This window comes from Fusarium sambucinum, chromosome IV (assembly GCF_050947815.1).
Source record: "Fusarium sambucinum isolate potato_lamoka chromosome IV, whole genome shotgun sequence".
NCBI lineage: Eukaryota > Fungi > Ascomycota > Sordariomycetes > Hypocreales > Nectriaceae > Fusarium > Fusarium sambucinum.
In genome coordinates, this window is record NC_139291.1 from 6,645,166 (window position 1) to 6,663,678 (window position 18,513).

Below are 18,513 nucleotides of genomic sequence, written 5' to 3' on the forward strand. Positions count from 1 at the left end.
CTGATCATACGGAGCCTTCATGTCTCAAGTGTCCTAGAGGGAAACAGTCGGTGACGGACACCTCGGCGGCAATCTCGTGGCAGTTGGCGGGAGATGGCAGATCTAGAAGAGGACCCTGGTCCCACTCCCCACGTTAACGGAAAAGGCTTGTCGGCGACGCCACGGATTGAGGGCTCCAAAATGGAGGAAACGTGGCTGTAACGAGCCTCGGTGGAGCATTAGATTCGGGCTCCATAAAGACTCGGCGGCGCCTAGTGGAAATAACTAAACAGGGGTTGAGTAGCGGAGCGCGCTGCGGCAGAGGCAAACCACTTTTTGGCTGAATTATCCCCGTCAAGATGGAAAAATCCTGCACAGGCCATCTTAGTGGATCTGTCAGGTGGCGGTTGAAGGGATTCCCTTCATGTCTAGATGGTCTCGAAAGCTTCCAAGATTCGAGAACGCAACGGCAATAGGTTAGCGGGACATGACGAGGCGCCGAGGTAACTGTGCTCTCCTTGCCTATTAATTCAGCTGGAGCGATGGCCTTGTTCAGTTGGTGGTCCGAAGTACAGTATGATGAACTCGAGTTAAGGAATATTTAAGTAATAGCCGGCGGGAATGCGATGTTGATAGGCGGAATGCTTTTCTCTGCAACCAGTTTCTTCTTGCCAGTCCCATGTATGTGCACTTTAGCCATCATCTCCTGGTCACGGCAGGGCAGTCTTCGGAGTAGTTTAATTGACAAACGGATAGGCCCGATGAGTTCCGAATTAGTTACATTACCTCCGAGAAAGCACAGTCTCTGTCCGAGATATTTGGAGGGATGCGGTCAAAGTGAAACGTAAAAGGCTCCCGGACCCGAGACCAGACAGGAAGGTCACGAGACCTTTAAACGGCGAGACCACTTCAGAAGCTGGAGAGAACCAAAGGGAGTTCTAGGCAGGGGCCCCCCCAGTTGTGAACACGCAACAAACAAACCCGGTCCGATGGTGGAATCGGGTGGGGAGCGATTTGAGCTTGTCTCAATACCACTACGTAGCCTAGTGTTCCTCGGCCAGTTGCCCCGCCCTTGCCCAAATGAAGACCTTTGGCGATCTTTTAAAGTCTCTAAGAACACCATCCAAGTGGAGGAGGAAGCTTTCAGTAACGCATCAGAGTGGGGTATCAAGAGCCTACCACGAAGCGAGTAGGCCAACCATAGGTCAGTAAAGTGATGGATGTAGGCGAACTAGTCACGGTGGGACTAAAAAGCTCAAACAGCCAAGGTGTTAAGAAAGAAAAGAGGTAGAGGGGGGGCGGGATGATGCTGTCGTGAAGTGTTTGCGCGTAAACCATGGTGAAGTAAGTTTATGGGAAATGACATCGTAGCACCGCTGTTGGCAGACAGGAAAGGGGTTGAATATCCAATAGTCGATCATTTCCATCATCGTGTTGCTAATGGATGATCATGACGAAAATTGATGCTCGAAGATGAGCCTTTTGAATTACTGTAAATTATCGGATATGTCGATCGAGATGGGTTGATGAAGCCTGAAGCTGAAGCACAGCGTTGTATGCGATCGGATCGGTAGATATGTCAGAAAGGGGACGGGAGACATCGATTCAAGCAGTGCATGCTTACCTAGGTAGCCAGATGGCCTCAGGGCCTGTACTGTGTCGCTCTGTTCGCTGCGTCAAGACAAGACAATAATATGGCGTCTCGGAAACTGTCAAATCAGGTTGCAACGGTTGTCTACGCAGTAACTATAGTAGGTACCGAACGAAGGAGGAGCACAGCGAGCACAGACCCCTACGCGTACAGTTCGCACACAGCGTGATGACAATGCATGATGATTTTGCTATGAAAAGAAACAAATGTCAATCCATATTTGCGAGACCAAGACAAAGACCGTGCATTCCAGAGTATGTGCGTTGTATTTCAGGTTGTGCTGATAGCCGGTGAAGAAGTCGACGATACAACATCGCAGTAATGAATGGGACGCTGTTTCTACATTTGTCGAACTGCAACTACCCAGGCAGGTGCTGTTGTCCTGCCTGCCTGCGCCAACCTACGGAGTACCTGGGTTGGGCATCCACTCTTTCCCGAATGCTCCATAATCGCTGGCTCGAGTTGCTGTTTCCAATTCTATGTAATCTAAGCTTGTTCGGCTACCTATGGGTCCTCAATGTTTTGTACGTAACAGTTGGCTCATTTGTAAACTTGATCAAAACCACCAGCGATACCATGTTGAACGTTATCAAATTAATCAATCAACAACAGCCAGAGGAAAGATCGTAACGGAAGAACAATAACGAACGGTCGGGCATGCCGTCTTTCCCTTTGTCTTCTCTAGATACTCCGTCCCGGTCCGGTTTCCAGACGGTGCAGACACTGCGCTACCGGCCTAACACACAATCAGCAACTCATAGCAAAGCAAAGCAACCCAAAGGACAGAAGCAGAGGAGCCAAAGCTCCCTGCTGCGAAAACGGGAATCGCAGCTGCCCAATCACACAACATCCTTTGGGATGGCGCTGTTCTTGACCCTTGAACCTTGCAGAGCGCTTTCGCTACCTGGCGGGGACTCGCCGAACTAAAGAGCGCGCTTGTCCAATTGCCGCCCTACGATAGTCAGCCCCGCGGACCGGAGGAGTTGGCCACACCTTGTTGCAGAGTTGTTGGCCTTGCAGGACTTGATGGATTCGACACGACTTTCGAAATTGTTGGAATTTCTATGTAGTTGACATGATTCAAACCTCAGCAGAAAAGTCCAGAATGTACTGGTGCAAGGGCCAAACACATTGCCTGACTCGAACAGCATCTTGATGATCTGGCAGAGCCTCCGTTCCCCAAGTCGTAACACATGGGTGGTACCGTAGCTACACAGTACATTTGTTCGCACCACACAAGAACCGGCAGCCTCAGCTTCGGCATTCGTTGTTATGGGCTTCACTGTCAATTGTTCAACCCCTGGCATTTATCACCAACATACACAGCAAGTGGCTTGCATCACAACTGGATACTAGCCAGCATAGTCATCGCTCCAGCGTCGTTTGCAAATACATACGCAGTACATCACCAACTGCCAGGAGATATACTCCTCAATTGGTCAGGTTATCCACTGGATTGAAGTTGGCCCCAGCGGCTCCAATGTCATCCAACCAGGACGCCCAGATAGGAAATATCCATCCCGCAATTACGCACAGGTATCGAGCAACCGTTCCGTTTATCTCTCGAGACCTGTTACCGTATCCGGATGTCTTGACCATCTGAATGAATCGCTAAAATCCTGAATTACATCACGTCGTGACCATCGCGAGACATCATCTGGCGTGGCGCTTTTCGGGCCAGATAAACTCACCTTACGGCGAAGAGTTAACACTGGCAAAGAGATACTTGAGAGACATCAATCCCTACTGCCCCATTTCGGACTGCTACTGAGACATTAACGACCGCGAGCCGTTAGGACCCTCCAGACCCGACGAGGGAGGATACGGAGACATCAAAACGCGCAACAAGGACAAGCCCATGTCGTTGCAGAAGGACGCTTTGCTCCAAAAGTCGAGCCAAGCAGCAAGCACAAGCCACGCCCACTCCATCAAAAGCTCCACCGCCTCCATCTCCACATGCAACTGCAAGAGAGGGCACATCCTGGTCTCACGCTAAACTAGAGTGTTAACATCCCAGTCAGTTCGACAGTGGAAGGTACGTACTCATCCGCCCCCGGTCTCCTCCACGCGACGGTGTTGGCCGTGCTATGTTCCCAAGATCTACTCCCTCCTTAAGCCTGTTCGCTTTGGTTTAAACTCTGCCATGGCCCGCCCTTGACTCTCGCTCGTCTAACTTCCCGTTCAACTACAGTTGTAGTATCCCGAATCCAATCATTATTTCACGAATAATTATCCGCCACCTCTACATTTATTTGTCCACCAGTCCCCGGACTTCTATAACTTAACAATTCTCTCTGCTTCCATCTCGAACACCCATCATTTACGATACAGACCACTGTGAGCAAGCTAAGTTCCAGTATACACATCAAGCTGCCTTCGAAATTCAGCTTTACAACATACAATATGGCTGCCGACCTCATTATGCCTACTCTCCCGGGTGATCAGCACTCTCGTCATTTCTTTCCTCAGCAGCAGCGCCCTACACATCAACGCAACCACTCCTATCAGATCTCAGTCGGTCCTCAAATTTCTCCCATCAACACCCAGTCCAGCAGCCCCGACTCTGCGTCGTCGAATCCTACTTCTCCCAAATCGCATCATGCACGACAGACTCGCCCCATGTATATGCCTGCAGCACTGCGCCCCAACTTGTTCCCTTCAAAGACCAGCAAGATGCCTATTGATGATGGTGCATCCACCTCCAGCACAGAGTCTGAGAACACCCTGCGACGTACCAACAGCAGTCTCATGAACATCCCTGGCATGTCTGTCTTTGGCAACAAATTGGCGCGTGTTTCTACTGGCGATAGCTCTCAGAGCAGCATCGACGGCGACTTTGACCCCGAGATGTTTCCCGAGGTCAAGTCTCAGCCCACGCGCAAGCACTGGAAGGTACGTAAAACAAACAAGCGAGTGTTATTATCTTCCTCGTACAACACCTATAGGCGCCTTTGTCTCAGGTGTATCCAACGTTCCCGTTTTGTACAACACGAATCCCTTGCCTGTCTCGCCTAAAGTCACTTACACGTTGTTCCCGTCTCTTTTCTGTCGCTCACAGTTGGCTAACGTAATACTTCCACAGCCTGATTCCGAATCTACTGTCTGCGATGACCCGACTTGCAAGCGTACTTTCAGCTACTTCACTCGCCGCCATCACTGCCGAAAGTGTGGCCACATCTTTTGCGACTCCCACTCCACCTTTGTTGCTCCTCTTGACCATGACGCCAAGTTCAACCCACGTGCACCTCTTTCCCGAACCTGTCGCCATTGCTGCGAGGAGTTCAAGAGCTGGTACACTCGCAACAGCAGCCGTGCTTCTAGCGCCGCATCTTCTGATGCTCCCAACCCTACTTCTACTCCCATCGCTGCTGGCTTCGGAGATACCTCTGATTTGCCTCGTGGCCCTGAACTCGCTGCCAGTGTACCCAGAGACTGGAACTGGAGCACTTTCTAAGCGAACACGAGATTGTCAGCTGTCATAACTTACACCTAGGGGCGGATGACGGCAGCGTGCGGACTAATCTCCCGATCTATCGAGATCGGGTGGGTTTCCATGCATGAAGTCGGCATCGTGCTCAGTCACACCAACATATCACCTACTACGTTCGTTACCACCACTGCCTGAGTGGCACTATGAGATACCCGATCTGCCTGGTTCACGAAGCCATGACAGTATCATAATAGACTGACAAATATCACCCGACAAGTGACTCGATTCCTTGTCCAAACCCACCAATCACCCCATTCTTCGACCATCCTCTATTACCATTACCGCCTGTCCCCATTGGCCAGTTGGTTTATCAACTGGACCTCGCACTTCGCATTTGCTTTTTATTCGGTTGCTGTCATTCAAAGCGAGGCGTTCTGGAAAGCAGTGGCAATTTGACTTGCTGCAACTCGACTATTTTTCTGGTAACATTGTCTCGACAACCAGATCATGACAAGGCACATAGAGGATGTCATTCTGGTCAACATCATTTAATGTTTTGCTTCTTGGAAGGCGTATTAAGAGCTATCATAGCCTGGGACACACATAGATGGTTTAAGGAACTTGCATTGCCATACGTGGCACGGAAAGGAAATTTATGATGTTATGAAATTAGGTAGTCATCTGGCCAACTTGGACTGGTCATGCCTATGGGCTGCCGGACTCTTATGGACCGTTGCTGCTATTAGATCACATACTACAATGTTTTCACCTCAACTCTGAATTTTTCTCCAAGTGAACAAAGTGCCATGTCAGCCATGATGATTAGACTGTGCTAGTTGAGTTGAAGATAACATTCTTCTTCTGGACCTGAAAGCAGTGCATCGACCAAGATGGATCAATACCGTGCACAAGTCCTATTTGTTCCTTGTCCAGATATGTTTACCAATGACTTGAGCTAACGAACTGGCTATTTCAGTGTGTTCTTCATCGATTAGACTTTGAGAAGCTCCCCATCAAAATTTCAGTGTGTTCTTAAATATATTAAACAGATCACTATATTATACCACAGCATGAGATGGAACTATGTGAAAGGCTCTGCGTATAACCTCGAGTTTATTGGTTTACATGTCGTTTCAAGCGACGTTCAGTTCGACGTCATCATCATTGCGGAAAAAGACACTGAAGCTCGTTTGTCAAGCGTTACAGTGACAAGCATGTGAAGCTCCTGGCAATGTTACGGTATGCTCGCAGACAATCAGTTGACGGACATTCACTAGCACGGGTCCCAACAACAATATCGATACAGACTGTCTGTTTCCTTTTTATTCTCTTTCACAAAATATGGTATCGCTATTGTCTAAATTTCTTACACGGAACTCGATCGAATAAAACCGAGACCCAAAACGCTTTTCATGTTTCTTTCAAGGCCATCATCGCAGTAACTCCGCTGTGAAAGTGACGGCTCATGCCTTATGCTCTTGGTGCTTGTCTTCATTTTGAGTTTACCTTCATTCAACCCCGTATCTTTTAGGCCTTTCGTCGCGACTTGCCGTTAGCCTTCTTTGGTGTAGAAGCCCGCGAAGCCTCGTCAGCCGAAGAACCGTTGGCCGTGTTCGCACCATCATAGATCTCCTTCTCAATGCCCTTGGCAGCATCCCAGCCGGCCTTCTCTGCAAGAGCGATGTTGGTGTTGACATCATGAGACTTCTTGCTGGCAGCGTTACTGCGCTTAACGTAGCTTGCGATGAAGAAGCTGACAAACAGGTAGGTCAGAGGAGCAAGGTACAGCACATTAAGCCAAATAGCAAAAGTTTCGCCTGTGGTCATGATGCAGGGCTGAGTAACGTATTGCGTCTCGGCAGTAAAAGCCTCAGAAGTAACAGCTTGAGAAGCAACAGGAGCAGCACCTGGAGCAGCGGCGCCCTCAGCAGCACCCCAGATGAACTTCTTGATCGACTCGACAGCTCCGTCGGCAGCAGTCTCTTGGCTTGCATCGGGGGCAGCTGTGGTGGCATACGCAGGAGCGGCGAGCTTCTGGATAATAGCGACGGGAATCTTGTAAGAAATAAAAGAGTAGGCAATGGTATTGCTAGCGCCAATAATGAACTGGGTGATTTGCATCGTGGTGAGGGATCGCTTGATGGGGGTAGGAACTCGGATTGAGAAAGCAGTGAGTGTGTAGTAGAAGTACTGAGAATGAATTAGCTAATCGTCCGTACGAATACTTGAGATTCTTGACTTACCATCAAGGAGTGAATGAAGGAGTTGATGAGAACAAACTGCCAGATGGGAGCCGACATGTAACGCATGCCAGCCCACATGCAGAGCATGGCTCCGGCGTGGTGGTAGGTCTGGAGAGTAGAGCTGAGCTTGCCCTTGGCGAGGATGATGAAAGTGTCAAGAACCTCGTAGAACTTGCTGAGATAGAAGATCCAACCATAGAAAGCCAAACCCTCGTTCCACATGCGACCGCCGACAGTTCCACTGGGAAGGCCATTAACAATGGCGGCATGCTCAGTAGCAGAAACGAACGAGCTCGAGGTCTCGTTGTAGTACACTGAGTTTCCAAGACCGGAAGCACCATGCAGGCGACAGAAGCTATCAGCAGTACCAGCAAGACCCTGAGGACCTGTGGGGTTTTGAATGCTTCTTCTCATGCCGCTCAACATGCCCCAGAAAGTCCAAGCAGAGTAGACACAGAGGAAGACGTTGTGGAGAACGACAAATGCGAAGAACGGCCTGGTCTTGCTGATAGCCCATGGCTTCTTGCCGTTGGACTTGTTATAGATGTTGAGACTCTTGACAGTGACGGCATAGAGGATAGCGATGGTCAAAGGGACCTTGGCGTCGAGAGCAGCAGTGAACCAGTGCTCAGGAATGTTGAAGGGGCGCATGATCGAGGTTGGTACATCGACAGGCGCAATGGGAGCAGGCGCATTGGTGGGAGGGAAGCTGAAAAGGTTCGAGTCGGGCAAAGAGCCCAGCAAGTTGAAATGCTCAGCCATGGCGGCGGTATTAATGACTTGTCCTAAGTTTGGACGAGTAAATGAAAGGAGGAGGAATGGATGATTAGTTGATGTTTGATGGACTTGGCTAATCGTCTGCTGAACAATGATATCGGCCGAATGTGAGTCGGTGCAAGTGACGAAGTGACAAGGGTATAATGGAAGAACAATCGAAGCCAGAGAACAAACAGAGGTAATAGATAGACCAAGACCGAGAGGTAAGTCACAGAGAATGAGATACCTGGAACTGAGAGAGGCAAGAGGTTCGGGTCTAAATATTGGGTAAAGATGCGGGAGATGTTGGCTTTAACTTCCTTTTTTCTCCTCTGTCAAAGTCCGCCCCCGGCTCAAACTGGAGCAGTTCGGAGGTGTCTCGACTTGTAGAGTGAAGCTAATAAGTGGAAAGTACCTTTTGAGGATCAATTCTAGGACCCGGCTGGGGATGGAGTATGGACCCATGGAGAAGACCCGTCCCGAGCTTTTGTTCTAGAGGCAGGTATCATCAAAGGCCCTCCTGTTACAGCAACAGTTGGGGAAAGAACAATGGGAAACTGGCACCTGCTTGTCAAGCGTGGTACCCGTTGCCGCCGGAAAGAGAGACTATGCGCTTGTGCTGGCCTATCATTTACATCCTTGACTTGGCATGTGCCTCTAGTTTTAATGTTACTGCAAGGGTTTTAAAATAAGGGTCTCTTGAATCAATGTTTTCTCTATATTTCAAGTCATCATGAATACTAATTTGTTGTAAGTTTATCTGCTGGTGTTTTTCTTCTTCATGTCGTGTATACAATTGACAGTAAAAGAAATTCTCCATATGTTTTACTCATCAATTCTTGGCATATTCATGCCATTAAGTGGTCATCATGATTGCGAGCCGCGCCTTTGACCTTGAAGCCTTAAAATGTGCGACACAAAAAATGTCCTAGATATCATGAGTGGATGTGGCAATGTGGGGTCTGAACCGCGGCAGAGCCAGGTACCTACAGTGAGTGTTCTCCGTACGGATAAGGCATAATTATCAATTCATCGTTTTCAGGTGGCTCTTGTTACGAAAAAAGAGCCCCTTTACCCTCATGTCCATCTATTACTGGATTAATTACAACATCTCCTGTAATTGAAAAGTTCCGTCGGTTGTCCTGAACTGCCTATTTCTGATGCTCTACAAGGGTTTCCGTGGATCTGTGGTCGACGTCGACACCAGCTCCGACCGATGGAACTGGGGGCGGTTCTAGACTAAGTTAAAACTGCCAGGGATTAAATCTCTTGTCGGAGCACGGCAGACAGCCCAAATCAGTACTTTCTATTGTTAGATCCTACACTACCTATACTATGTCTTTGCTATCTAACACTTTGTATTTGAGCACGCGAGGCGGCTTCTCCAAATCTCAAAACAAAGTGCGGCTGTTTGTCTTTTCGAATATGTTTTTTTGTTGGGGATGCGCTAACGCAATGCTCGGCCATGTGGAACCCCGTTAGGTAGACTACATCAAAAGTTTCGGTATCCTACATAATACTATCTTTTTTAGTGAAGTCGTGTAAGTCATTGTGTCGTGTGAGCATACAGCGAACTATTGAAGGAGGTAATCGGGCATGAATACAGAAACCATTGCTCCACTGGATAAGAATTGATTTTGAGTATAGGCAGTTAACTAGAATCTTTGCTGCAAGATACCTGCTCAGCTTCATCTGCATGTACGTACATATTCCTCATGCTGGATTCCTATTGATGTCATGAGTAAGCCACCTCGCTCGCTTGACGTGAACTCGCTTCAGAGATCCTATCTACCACAAGTCGATTCACTATCACCCAAACGTATCAAACTACAGGGTCTCAAAAAAAGCAAGAAAATACAATGTGAGAAGAAAATACAATCCCGTTCTCTCCACTGTCATGCCGCGGTAGACCGAAAACCCGAGGCCAAAACCCCAGAATCCTCAACAAATCTACAATATCGCAACCAAGCAGCCAAACTCCCTGTCTTTCGCCTCTTGGCCCGCGCATCTTTACCCTCTTCCCGGCGCCTCCTCCGTTGTTCGACGTCTTCTTCAATGCGTATCCACACCGGTTTGTCCTTGTACTTGCCCTTCGTTTCTCGCACTCTGCTCTCATCTCTTTCGTACCTGGTGGGAACTTTGACCTCATCCCGATGCCTGGCCTCCACTCGCTCGACCCGGACCTCAAGGTATTAGAAAAACCGGCTGCTGGGAGCATAAGCGATGGAATTAGTAGGTCAGTTTATACTACTCAAACTATGTTCCTTGGACTGTTTATTTTTGTACCCTAAGTTTGGGAGGTCAACTTTTCTGTTACGCGCTACCCGGAGCAGATGTCATCGATAAGCCAACGAGCCGTTATTTTCCAATTGAGTCAAAAGGAAAGCCATTGACCGGTTGTCCGTGTCCACACATTCCAGTCGCACATTGCTCTACAAATACATGCTACTAAATTCTAACCTAAACAAACGGTATTGCCCTTCCATCCACCCGCTATGACCGAAGCCGGATCATGTCTCGGTCACTGTGGATCTATTTTCCGTCACTCGGCCGGGCGCGGAGATCTCTCCCTCTGCTCCGTCGGCCTGCCATTCTCACACTATTGAGAAAGCAGATTGCCCTTCACAACATCACAACAAGGATAGAAAAGGCTCATTACTTCATGTTAAACGTGTTCAATTCGTATCTGATTGTAGCTAATAACCATCCTGATAATCATGCAATGCCATCATCGCTCGTGTATTCCAAAATTACAATCTTGGCAATCTCCCATGTAGTGTACACTCACACATCAAGAAACAGAGAGCGATCCAGCTTAGAACCACTCACCGCTGAGCCAGCGGTTGAAAAAGTCAGAAGAAGCCTCGGGCTGGTCCATGGGAACCATGTGGCCAGCACCGTAGATCTGCATAAAGGTAAAGTTGCCGCTGGACTTGACCTTGCCGTACTCCTTGCCGGCGTGCTCAAGAGGCTTGAGGTCAGCGTGGCTGAAGTCCTTCTGGCCAGACCACTGAAGCTTATCGGTCCAGGCCTGGTTTCCGAGCCAGTTGCAGATGAAGTCGGCATCACCAGCGTAGATAAGAACGGGGATCTTGTCAAGAACATTGGGGACGAGCTGGTGGTAGGGTTGCATCCAGTCACCAGCAAAGAGGAAGTTTCGGTTAATGTCCATGTTGCAGCTGTCGTAGCTGCTGACCTCGGCACCGAGAGCCTCCTTGACCTCCTCGCGGTTCAGGTAATCGGCGATGTAGCCAAGGCCAGAGTAGCAGAGGTTGGAGCTGTCCTCACACTTGCCTCGAATGTCGTAAACGTTCTGGCCAGTGCGCTGGTAAGGACCCATCATGGCGTTATTGCAGTAGATGCTGGCAGGAACACAAGACCAGGCACTTCCAGACTCGTAGCAGCCCTTAATCAGGGACTGGCATCGAGGAAGAGCATTGTCCATGGACTGGCACTCGCTGTCGCTCAGCACGGAGGGGTAGCCACCCTCACCACAGGCCATAGGGCGGTAGTAGGCGTACTGAGTGTAGCCGTCGGTAAGACCGTTACCAATGAGAACACTCTTGAGGTTGATGTTGCGGTCATCGTGGGAGAGGATCTCGTTGGCAAAGACGGGGATGTAGTGACCAGCGTAAGACTCTCCAGCAATGTGGAAGTCCTGCTTAGCGTACTCGGGGAACTGGTGGAAAAAGAGGGTGAGAAGAGCGTAGATGTCCTTGCCGGCAGCGACAGTGTTGCTCACGGAGCCACCGCTGTAGGAGTAGCCAACGTTGACGGGCTGGTCGAGGAAGATGACGGAAGCATTGTTGTTCCATGACTCAGGGTTGTTGACGAGCTCAATCTTCTTGTTGATAGAAGCAGGTCCAAGCTCAAGGAAGAGACCGGTCAACGAAGAGCAGCCGGGGCCACCGTTGAGCCAGAGGACGACGGGGTCGTTCTTGGGGTCGTTACGGGACTCGAAGAACCCTTTCGTCTGTTAGCTTAATCCAGATTGACTTTGATAACGGCTGAACTTACAGTAGAAGAGATGCTTGTCTTCCTCTTCATCATCAAGGTAACCACTGTACTGCTTGACCTTGTCAACACCGAGCTTGGAAGGGTCAACCTTCTTGGCGCGGAGGTTGTAGTTCTCGAGCTTGCCGCCGACTTCACGGTGCTTCTCGCCGTTCTTCTCGGTCCACAGAGACTGGACGTCAGCACCCTTGACGACGTGATCCCAGTGAGAGTCGGGCCGACGGTTAACCTTCTTGGGCTCAGGGAGAACCTGCTTCTTGAAAGCCTCGACAGCGTCGGGGGCAAGAAGTGTGACTTCGTCCCAGACGGCCTTGGCCTCTGATGAGATCTCTCCGAAGAACTTCTCGAGGGGCTTGGTCCACGCGTTCACGTCAAGGTCGATGAGAGGCTTGGAGTCGCCGCCACCGAGGATCTGCTGCTCCAGGCCCATGGCCGAAGAGGCAGCGCCCAGCACGAGGGCAGAAGTTGACAAACGCATTGTGTGCTGTTTGTACGAGCTTCAGCGATGCTGATACTGAAGATATTGATAACAAGTGGGAAATGTTGAGATGTTGTCAACAAGATGAGTGGTGGATGTTGATGGAAGAGAGAAATAAGTAAACGCGCAAGAGAGGTGAGCGACGTAATTATGGCTGGGAAGCTTCCCCCAGTCCGTCCCCAGTTGTCTGAGACTGCGACCCGGGCCAGAGCCAACCTAGCAACCTGCAGCTGACCACACCCCGCGTAGCGGCTATGCTTCCTAGCGGCAGGGGCGATTCAGGCAGTTGCTAGGGAGCTCTGCTATCAGATCACGATGAAGTTTGGGTGAGTATCTGTTAGTGCAGTGTTGCGTGTCACCCTATGCCAGGTACAGGCCCAGAGCCAAGCTAAGCTAGGAAGGAAGGCGGCGAGCCAGCAACTCAAATATCCACTTGCGAAAACGTGACTCGTTGGCGCTATCTCACCTTGATGAGTCGTCGATAAGAGGCGTTCACGGATGTTGTTGTCCGCGTTGAGGCTGCCTTGTGATGTCCCATGCTTCATTGATTCAGGGGAACGGTACTGTATATTCAACTGACTCTATGAGTGAGGTATACTTTTCATCCTTGAAAATGTTCTTCTCAAGACTGAAAATAACAGTCGGGGCATTAATCCGACATCCGCCATTTGGGTACAGAGTAGTGACGTAGGTGATACAGGGTCTCTTGTTACTGTACGCGTCTGATAATGCACGCACTAAAACAGTCAGAAACCGATTACGATCTCCTGCTGTTTGCAATTGCTTGATCCGGACTCAGCCTGTGTCTCGGACAAACTTGCCCGGTTCAACCAAGCTATTGTTATGATTTCTGCATCTAGCCGATGCCCAGGTATGGAATATTGCTTCGCTGTCAGGGCGCTTGATCTTGTGATCTTGTTCCTGGCAAAACAAACACAGACAATCAGACAATAACAGCCCTGAGATAAACGGTGAAACACGAGTGAGGCGGTAAGTGGTCATCATAGAACAGGGAGTCAATTAGTTGCATGGTTGAGCGAGTTACCGATGCCGGGGGGTTGATTCGTCTTCTTGAACCTTGAAGTCACTGTGCCGTACCTGCAGCACCTATCTTTGTACCTACCCTGCGACAGCACGATCAACACGGACAGCGGGATTCTGTTTGTCTAGTGAGATTATCTTAGATATCCCAGTTGATCTCATAGAGCTATCAAACTTTGAAAAGCACCCCATCAAAATAGTTGATCTCATGATGGATTCTATATGTTGTCTTTGGTTATCCTGGACACAGTACCGGGAATAACCCTGTGCTAGTGTGGCAGAAATTCAGGTCTTAAACCTTCAGCAGTGAACTAATAGGTCCACTGGATGCTTCAAGTCTATCCTCTCCTATATTCATAAAGTCAAGTTCTTGCTACATAAGAGAACTAGTTGACAGTGCAGTTTTACAGTAATTTGAGTACAATATATCGGTGCGGGCTACCACAGTTACACATTTACTACCGAACAGCTTCAAGTTGTATAGAACCAGATATGTCTAGACAGGAGCATGAACCAGTGCATCGAAAGAAACAATAATAAAGGCACCTTGTTGTTCAGCCCTGCATGTAAGTCTTGAATACCCGCTTTGCTTGTGGAGTGATGTTGTGAAGGTCACTGCTATTTCCTTTCAAAGATGGATAATGCATCTCCTTATGACAACTAATTTATGAAAGACTAGAAAAATATTCAAATTACATGATGTCCAGCACCGGTAAATATCAGGTGGGGCTACTCCAAAGGTATATTGCATAGACTCATACGATGTGTTAAAACATGGTTCATTTACATCAGTCAGATCAATCATACATGTGTAATTAATGTCAGGAAAAATGCAGCCTACGATAGAAAAACCTTTAAAAGCCAGGATAGACAAATCTAAAAAAAAAAAAAAAAAAAAAAAAAAAAAAAAAAAAAAAGAGTCACCGGCGCATTGCTATTGCGAGTAGCTAAGCCATGATCCAACGATATTTGCTATTGGGTATGCGTATGCAACTGAAGTGACTCAAAGCGTCCATATGATGAATGAGTGTTTATGACGAAGGTTCCCATTGCGGGGCACCTATTACGCAGTAAGAAATCCAATCCTGGCTTATGGCGGGGTCAGGAAAAAAGTTCTGGTAAATCAAGCAGGCGCTTTAATACTTTATCTACCGCATCCATCTCTTTTTCCATTCTCAGCAACTTTACGCAGCGTCCTCGTTTCGAAACTTCCCTTTACTCGATATATCCCATATACCGCCCACCATGTCTCGACAGATTCAGCAACCCTCCAATCAGATCAAGCTCACAAACGTCTCCCTTGTGCGACTCAAGAAGGGAAAGAAGCGCTTCGAGCTCGCCTGCTACAAAAACAAGGTCCTTGAATGGCGATCCGGCATCGAGACAGATCTCGACAATGTTCTCCAGATCCCAAACGTCTTCCTTAATGTCTCAAAGGGCCAGACAGCGCCTCGCGAGGACCTCGACAAGTCCTTCGGCAAGGGCAAGTCTACGGACGACATCATCCTCGAGATTCTGAAGAAGGGCGAGATGCAAGTTGGCGAGAAAGAACGAGCCGCGCAGACAGAACGTGTGCATAACGAGGTCGTCAGTATAGTCGCTAGTAAACTGGTCGACCCAAGGACCAAGCGCGTTTATACGTCTGGCATGATCGAGAAGGCTCTTGACATGCTCAGCTCCCAGGCTCACAACGCTACACCTGACAAGAGTGCTGCAGGAAGCGCTGCAGGAACACCTGCAACTGGAGAGGCCGGAGAGGCCAAACCCCGACCCCAGCACAACTGGACTGGTGTCAGCACGACCAAGAGCGCAAAGAGTCAGGCTCTTGAAGCCATGAAGGCCCTCATCGCCCATCAGCCCATCCCTGTTGCGAGGGCGCGCATGAGACTTCGTATCGCTTGTACCACCAATGTTCTCAAACAAGCCATTAAAGCACCAAAGGGCGCGAGCAAGGAAGAGGAAGGCGAGCAAAAGGCCATTGGTACCGTCAAGGACAAGATTCTTAGCTACGTTGAACAAGTGGAAAGTCAGGATGTCGTTGGGTCAGAGTGGGAAGTGGTAGGCTTTGTTGAACCTGGAGCTTTCAAGCCCTTGTCTGACTTTATCGGTAATGAGACCAAGGGGCAAGGACGAGTGGAAGTTTTGGACATGGCTGTGACACACGAGGACTAATCACACAAACGCAAAATCGAGTAGCTTAAAAAGAAATGATGATACCCCTCCCTAGAATCATAAGGTATCTTTTCCATCGCCTTGGCGAAACACCATTCATTTTTGACCCTTTTCGTGGACTTCGTTTGACCATAAGCTTCACATGGCTTTGCCATAAAACATCTCCCCTTTCCCATAATGAAGATTTTACTTGAATGCTTTTGATTCGTGACTCTGATCTAGAGTACAGCCATAGCTGCATATGCTGGAAAGCAAATCCCTCAGAATGCCCAGAAAGATGGAGAAACCAGCCGTCACGCCTGTCCACCCATAACCAACACCGATAAATAGTTTAACCACCCTTCTTCTTGGAGACACCGACGGTCCTGCCACGGCGACCGGTGGTCTTGGTGTGCTGACCACGGACACGGAGACCCCAGTAGTGTCGGAGACCACGGTGAGCGCGGATCTTCTTGAGGCGCTCGAGATCCTCACGGAGCTTGGAGTCGACACCGTTAGCAAGAATGTGGGAGTCCTTGCCATCGACGATATCGCGCTGTCGGTTGATGAACCATGTAGGGATCTTGTACTGGGTGGGGTTCTGGAGGATGGTGACGATTCGCTCGAGCTCTTCGGAGGTGAGCTCACCAGCGCTACAATGTTGTTAGTATTTGAGAACATCGTGGTTTGTGCGTAGGAAACCCTACCGCTTGTTCAGATCGACATCGGCCTTCTTGCAGACCAAGTTAGAGTATCGGCGACCGACACCCTTGATCTTGGTCAAGGCGTACATAACCTTCTGCTTTCCGTCAACATTGGTGTTGAGAAGACGGAGAATCTGCTCATCGTTAGCACATATTATTTTTGATGATTTTCCCGTCAATCGATTTCGGTGCGTCAGACGCCGGTCGGGTGGCGCGAGAGCGGTTCTTCGAGCGGCGTTGACAGTGTCGAATTCGTTTTCGAGATTGCGATGTTATAGGGGATAACTTACGAACTGGAAGTTCGACTTCTCTCCCGAGACGAGCGACATGATGGGCAACTTTGGCGGTCCAGTTGCTCAGGGTCGATCGAGTGTTCAATGATCGGAATAGTAAGATAAAGGCGAAAAATAAAAGACGATGTGGGTGGACAGAGTGGAGTAGGGTTAAGGAAGGAGCGACCAACGATTCACGTGACTAACATATTATGTAAGCAGCACGTGGTACCTTTTTCTAAAGTCAATGGATGTACTTACTGTGATGCAATTAGAAATAGTATATTTAAATAGTAAATTAATAAATTAAAAGGAATAGCTAATATATATTAATAGAAATAGAAATAGTAGTTTCTTTATTACTAAGTTATAAGTAAAGTTAAGATACTTGTTAAAGTTCACTCTACAAGTCTGCGCACTCGTCTTCCCTAATATTAACATTTTCTTAGTAGGTAGGTGTAGTTTACAACACGAGATTTCCTCTTTTCTATGTGTCCCCTAAAAAAAAAAAAGATAGCCAAGCTCGAGTTCGAACCGAGGACTTTTTCCAGTAGTTTGTGTCGCCGCCGCCGCCAGGGTTAACGCGTGGACCAAATCGTAAACAGGCAAAAGGGGCTCCTCGCTCTCATATGACGAAGACCGAAAACATATCAACAAAAACAGAAAATTGCAGTACTTGTGAATAGGCAGGCATACAGACCTCGAAGCAGAAAACTGGGGCTGATTGAACAACCACTGATGGTGCCCGCTTCGAGTATCAAAGGTGAAGAGAACAAGAAAATGACAGAACTCGCCCGCTTTCAGCTATACAGATTTGTGAGGATTCGTCATAAATCCGGTGCTCTAAACCAGAAGAGAGAGGTTCATTATTGTTTAATAACATCAGTTAATCCAAGCTGTCCTCAAGAGACTTAAGAGCTCCAAATGATGACAAGGTTGAAGCGGATGGTCAATATGAGAGTCAAGACTGAACTGCAGAGGTATGAGTGGGCTCTGGGTGATACAACAGAAGATCCCATATTCAGTATATCAAATGCCGAGATCTCATAGAAGTGTGGGAATATCAAGGTCCCCATTTCTACGAGGGCATTACCTGAATGTGTAAGGGGCTAGATAATTCGATAGACTACCTCGATGAGGTGACCATGCTAGACACTTGGTACGCCAATCACAATATCATGTGCGACGATAAACCCGGAAGCCGATCAGGAAGTTCATGCATAATACCGAAAATATGAGAACAGATACATCTGGGAATGAGTGCAAGTATGTCATATCATTGGCCAGCAGTGGAGAGTAAAGTAGTAACAGGTCGAACATGTGTTAGTACTACTAAAAGGACATCATAAGCATTCAGTCATTTATATGCGCTCTTCAACAACAGAAACATTGTCCCAGGTAGTGTCCCATTCTTGTATCTCTTTATCAATTCTATCCGAGCAAAACTTCTTTAATGGGCAGTGCTGCTTCTTAAGGCTTGTATCCGAGTGGAGGATCCTTGGGATCCTCTCCGTCAAATTGGTGTCACTGAGCATAGTATATCCCTCTGCTGCTAGTGTATGTTTCTCTGAGAGCTTCTGAACGGCCTTGTGTTTGTTCTCTATAGTTACGAAGCGACTTACGGTGTTCGATCCTGGTCTTGGCTCTCAAGTCCAATTTTTTGCAAACCAAACTGAAGTGACAAACTCTTTGGTTTTCCCACAGTTACGTCTTGCATTGCGGGCATGTGCGGTATAGCACCAAGTAACGAATCGTGAACTTGAGTCTGGGAGAAGCCGCCAGATCGTTCATATT

General features: G+C 48.4%; 5 protein-coding genes across 5 annotated transcripts; 2 read left to right on the top strand and 3 right to left on the bottom strand.

The window, feature by feature from the left end:
* Window positions 1–4,033: 4,033 nt before the first annotated feature.
* FSST1_002170 (FYVE zinc finger domain-containing protein) lies at window positions 4,034–5,084 on the top strand (the record flags this gene model as incomplete). The annotated part of the gene is made up of 2 exons (XM_083228132.1): window positions 4,034–4,522; window positions 4,713–5,084. 2 exons carry the CDS (start codon window positions 4,034–4,036, stop codon window positions 5,082–5,084), a joined length of 861 nt encoding a protein of 286 aa, XP_083092352.1.
* Window positions 5,085–6,587: 1,503 nt separating this feature from the next.
* On the bottom strand, window positions 6,588–8,065 carry FSST1_002171 (GNS1/SUR4 family-domain-containing protein; the record flags this gene model as incomplete). The annotated part of the gene is made up of 2 exons (XM_083228133.1): window positions 6,588–7,250; window positions 7,304–8,065. The coding sequence occupies 2 exons, from the start codon at window positions 8,063–8,065 to the stop codon at window positions 6,588–6,590; spliced, it is 1,425 nt and encodes a 474-aa protein (XP_083092353.1).
* A 2,809-nt stretch (window positions 8,066–10,874) lies between these two features.
* Window positions 10,875–12,551, bottom strand: FSST1_002172 (carboxypeptidase C PRC1; the record flags this gene model as incomplete). The annotated part of the gene is made up of 2 exons (XM_083228134.1): window positions 10,875–12,025; window positions 12,077–12,551. The coding sequence occupies 2 exons, from the start codon at window positions 12,549–12,551 to the stop codon at window positions 10,875–10,877; spliced, it is 1,626 nt and encodes a 541-aa protein (XP_083092354.1).
* A 2,286-nt stretch (window positions 12,552–14,837) lies between these two features.
* On the top strand, window positions 14,838–15,764 carry FSST1_002173 (guanine nucleotide exchange factor SDO1; the record flags this gene model as incomplete). The annotated part of the gene is made up of 1 exon (XM_083228135.1): window positions 14,838–15,764. The coding sequence occupies one exon, from the start codon at window positions 14,838–14,840 to the stop codon at window positions 15,762–15,764; it is 927 nt and encodes a 308-aa protein (XP_083092355.1).
* A 331-nt stretch (window positions 15,765–16,095) lies between these two features.
* Window positions 16,096–16,776, bottom strand: FSST1_002174 (40S ribosomal protein uS13; the record flags this gene model as incomplete). Its single annotated transcript, XM_083228136.1, has 3 exons — window positions 16,096–16,396; window positions 16,451–16,581; window positions 16,738–16,776. 3 exons carry the CDS (start codon window positions 16,774–16,776, stop codon window positions 16,096–16,098), a joined length of 471 nt encoding a protein of 156 aa, XP_083092356.1.
* Window positions 16,777–18,513: the final 1,737 nt, after the last annotated feature.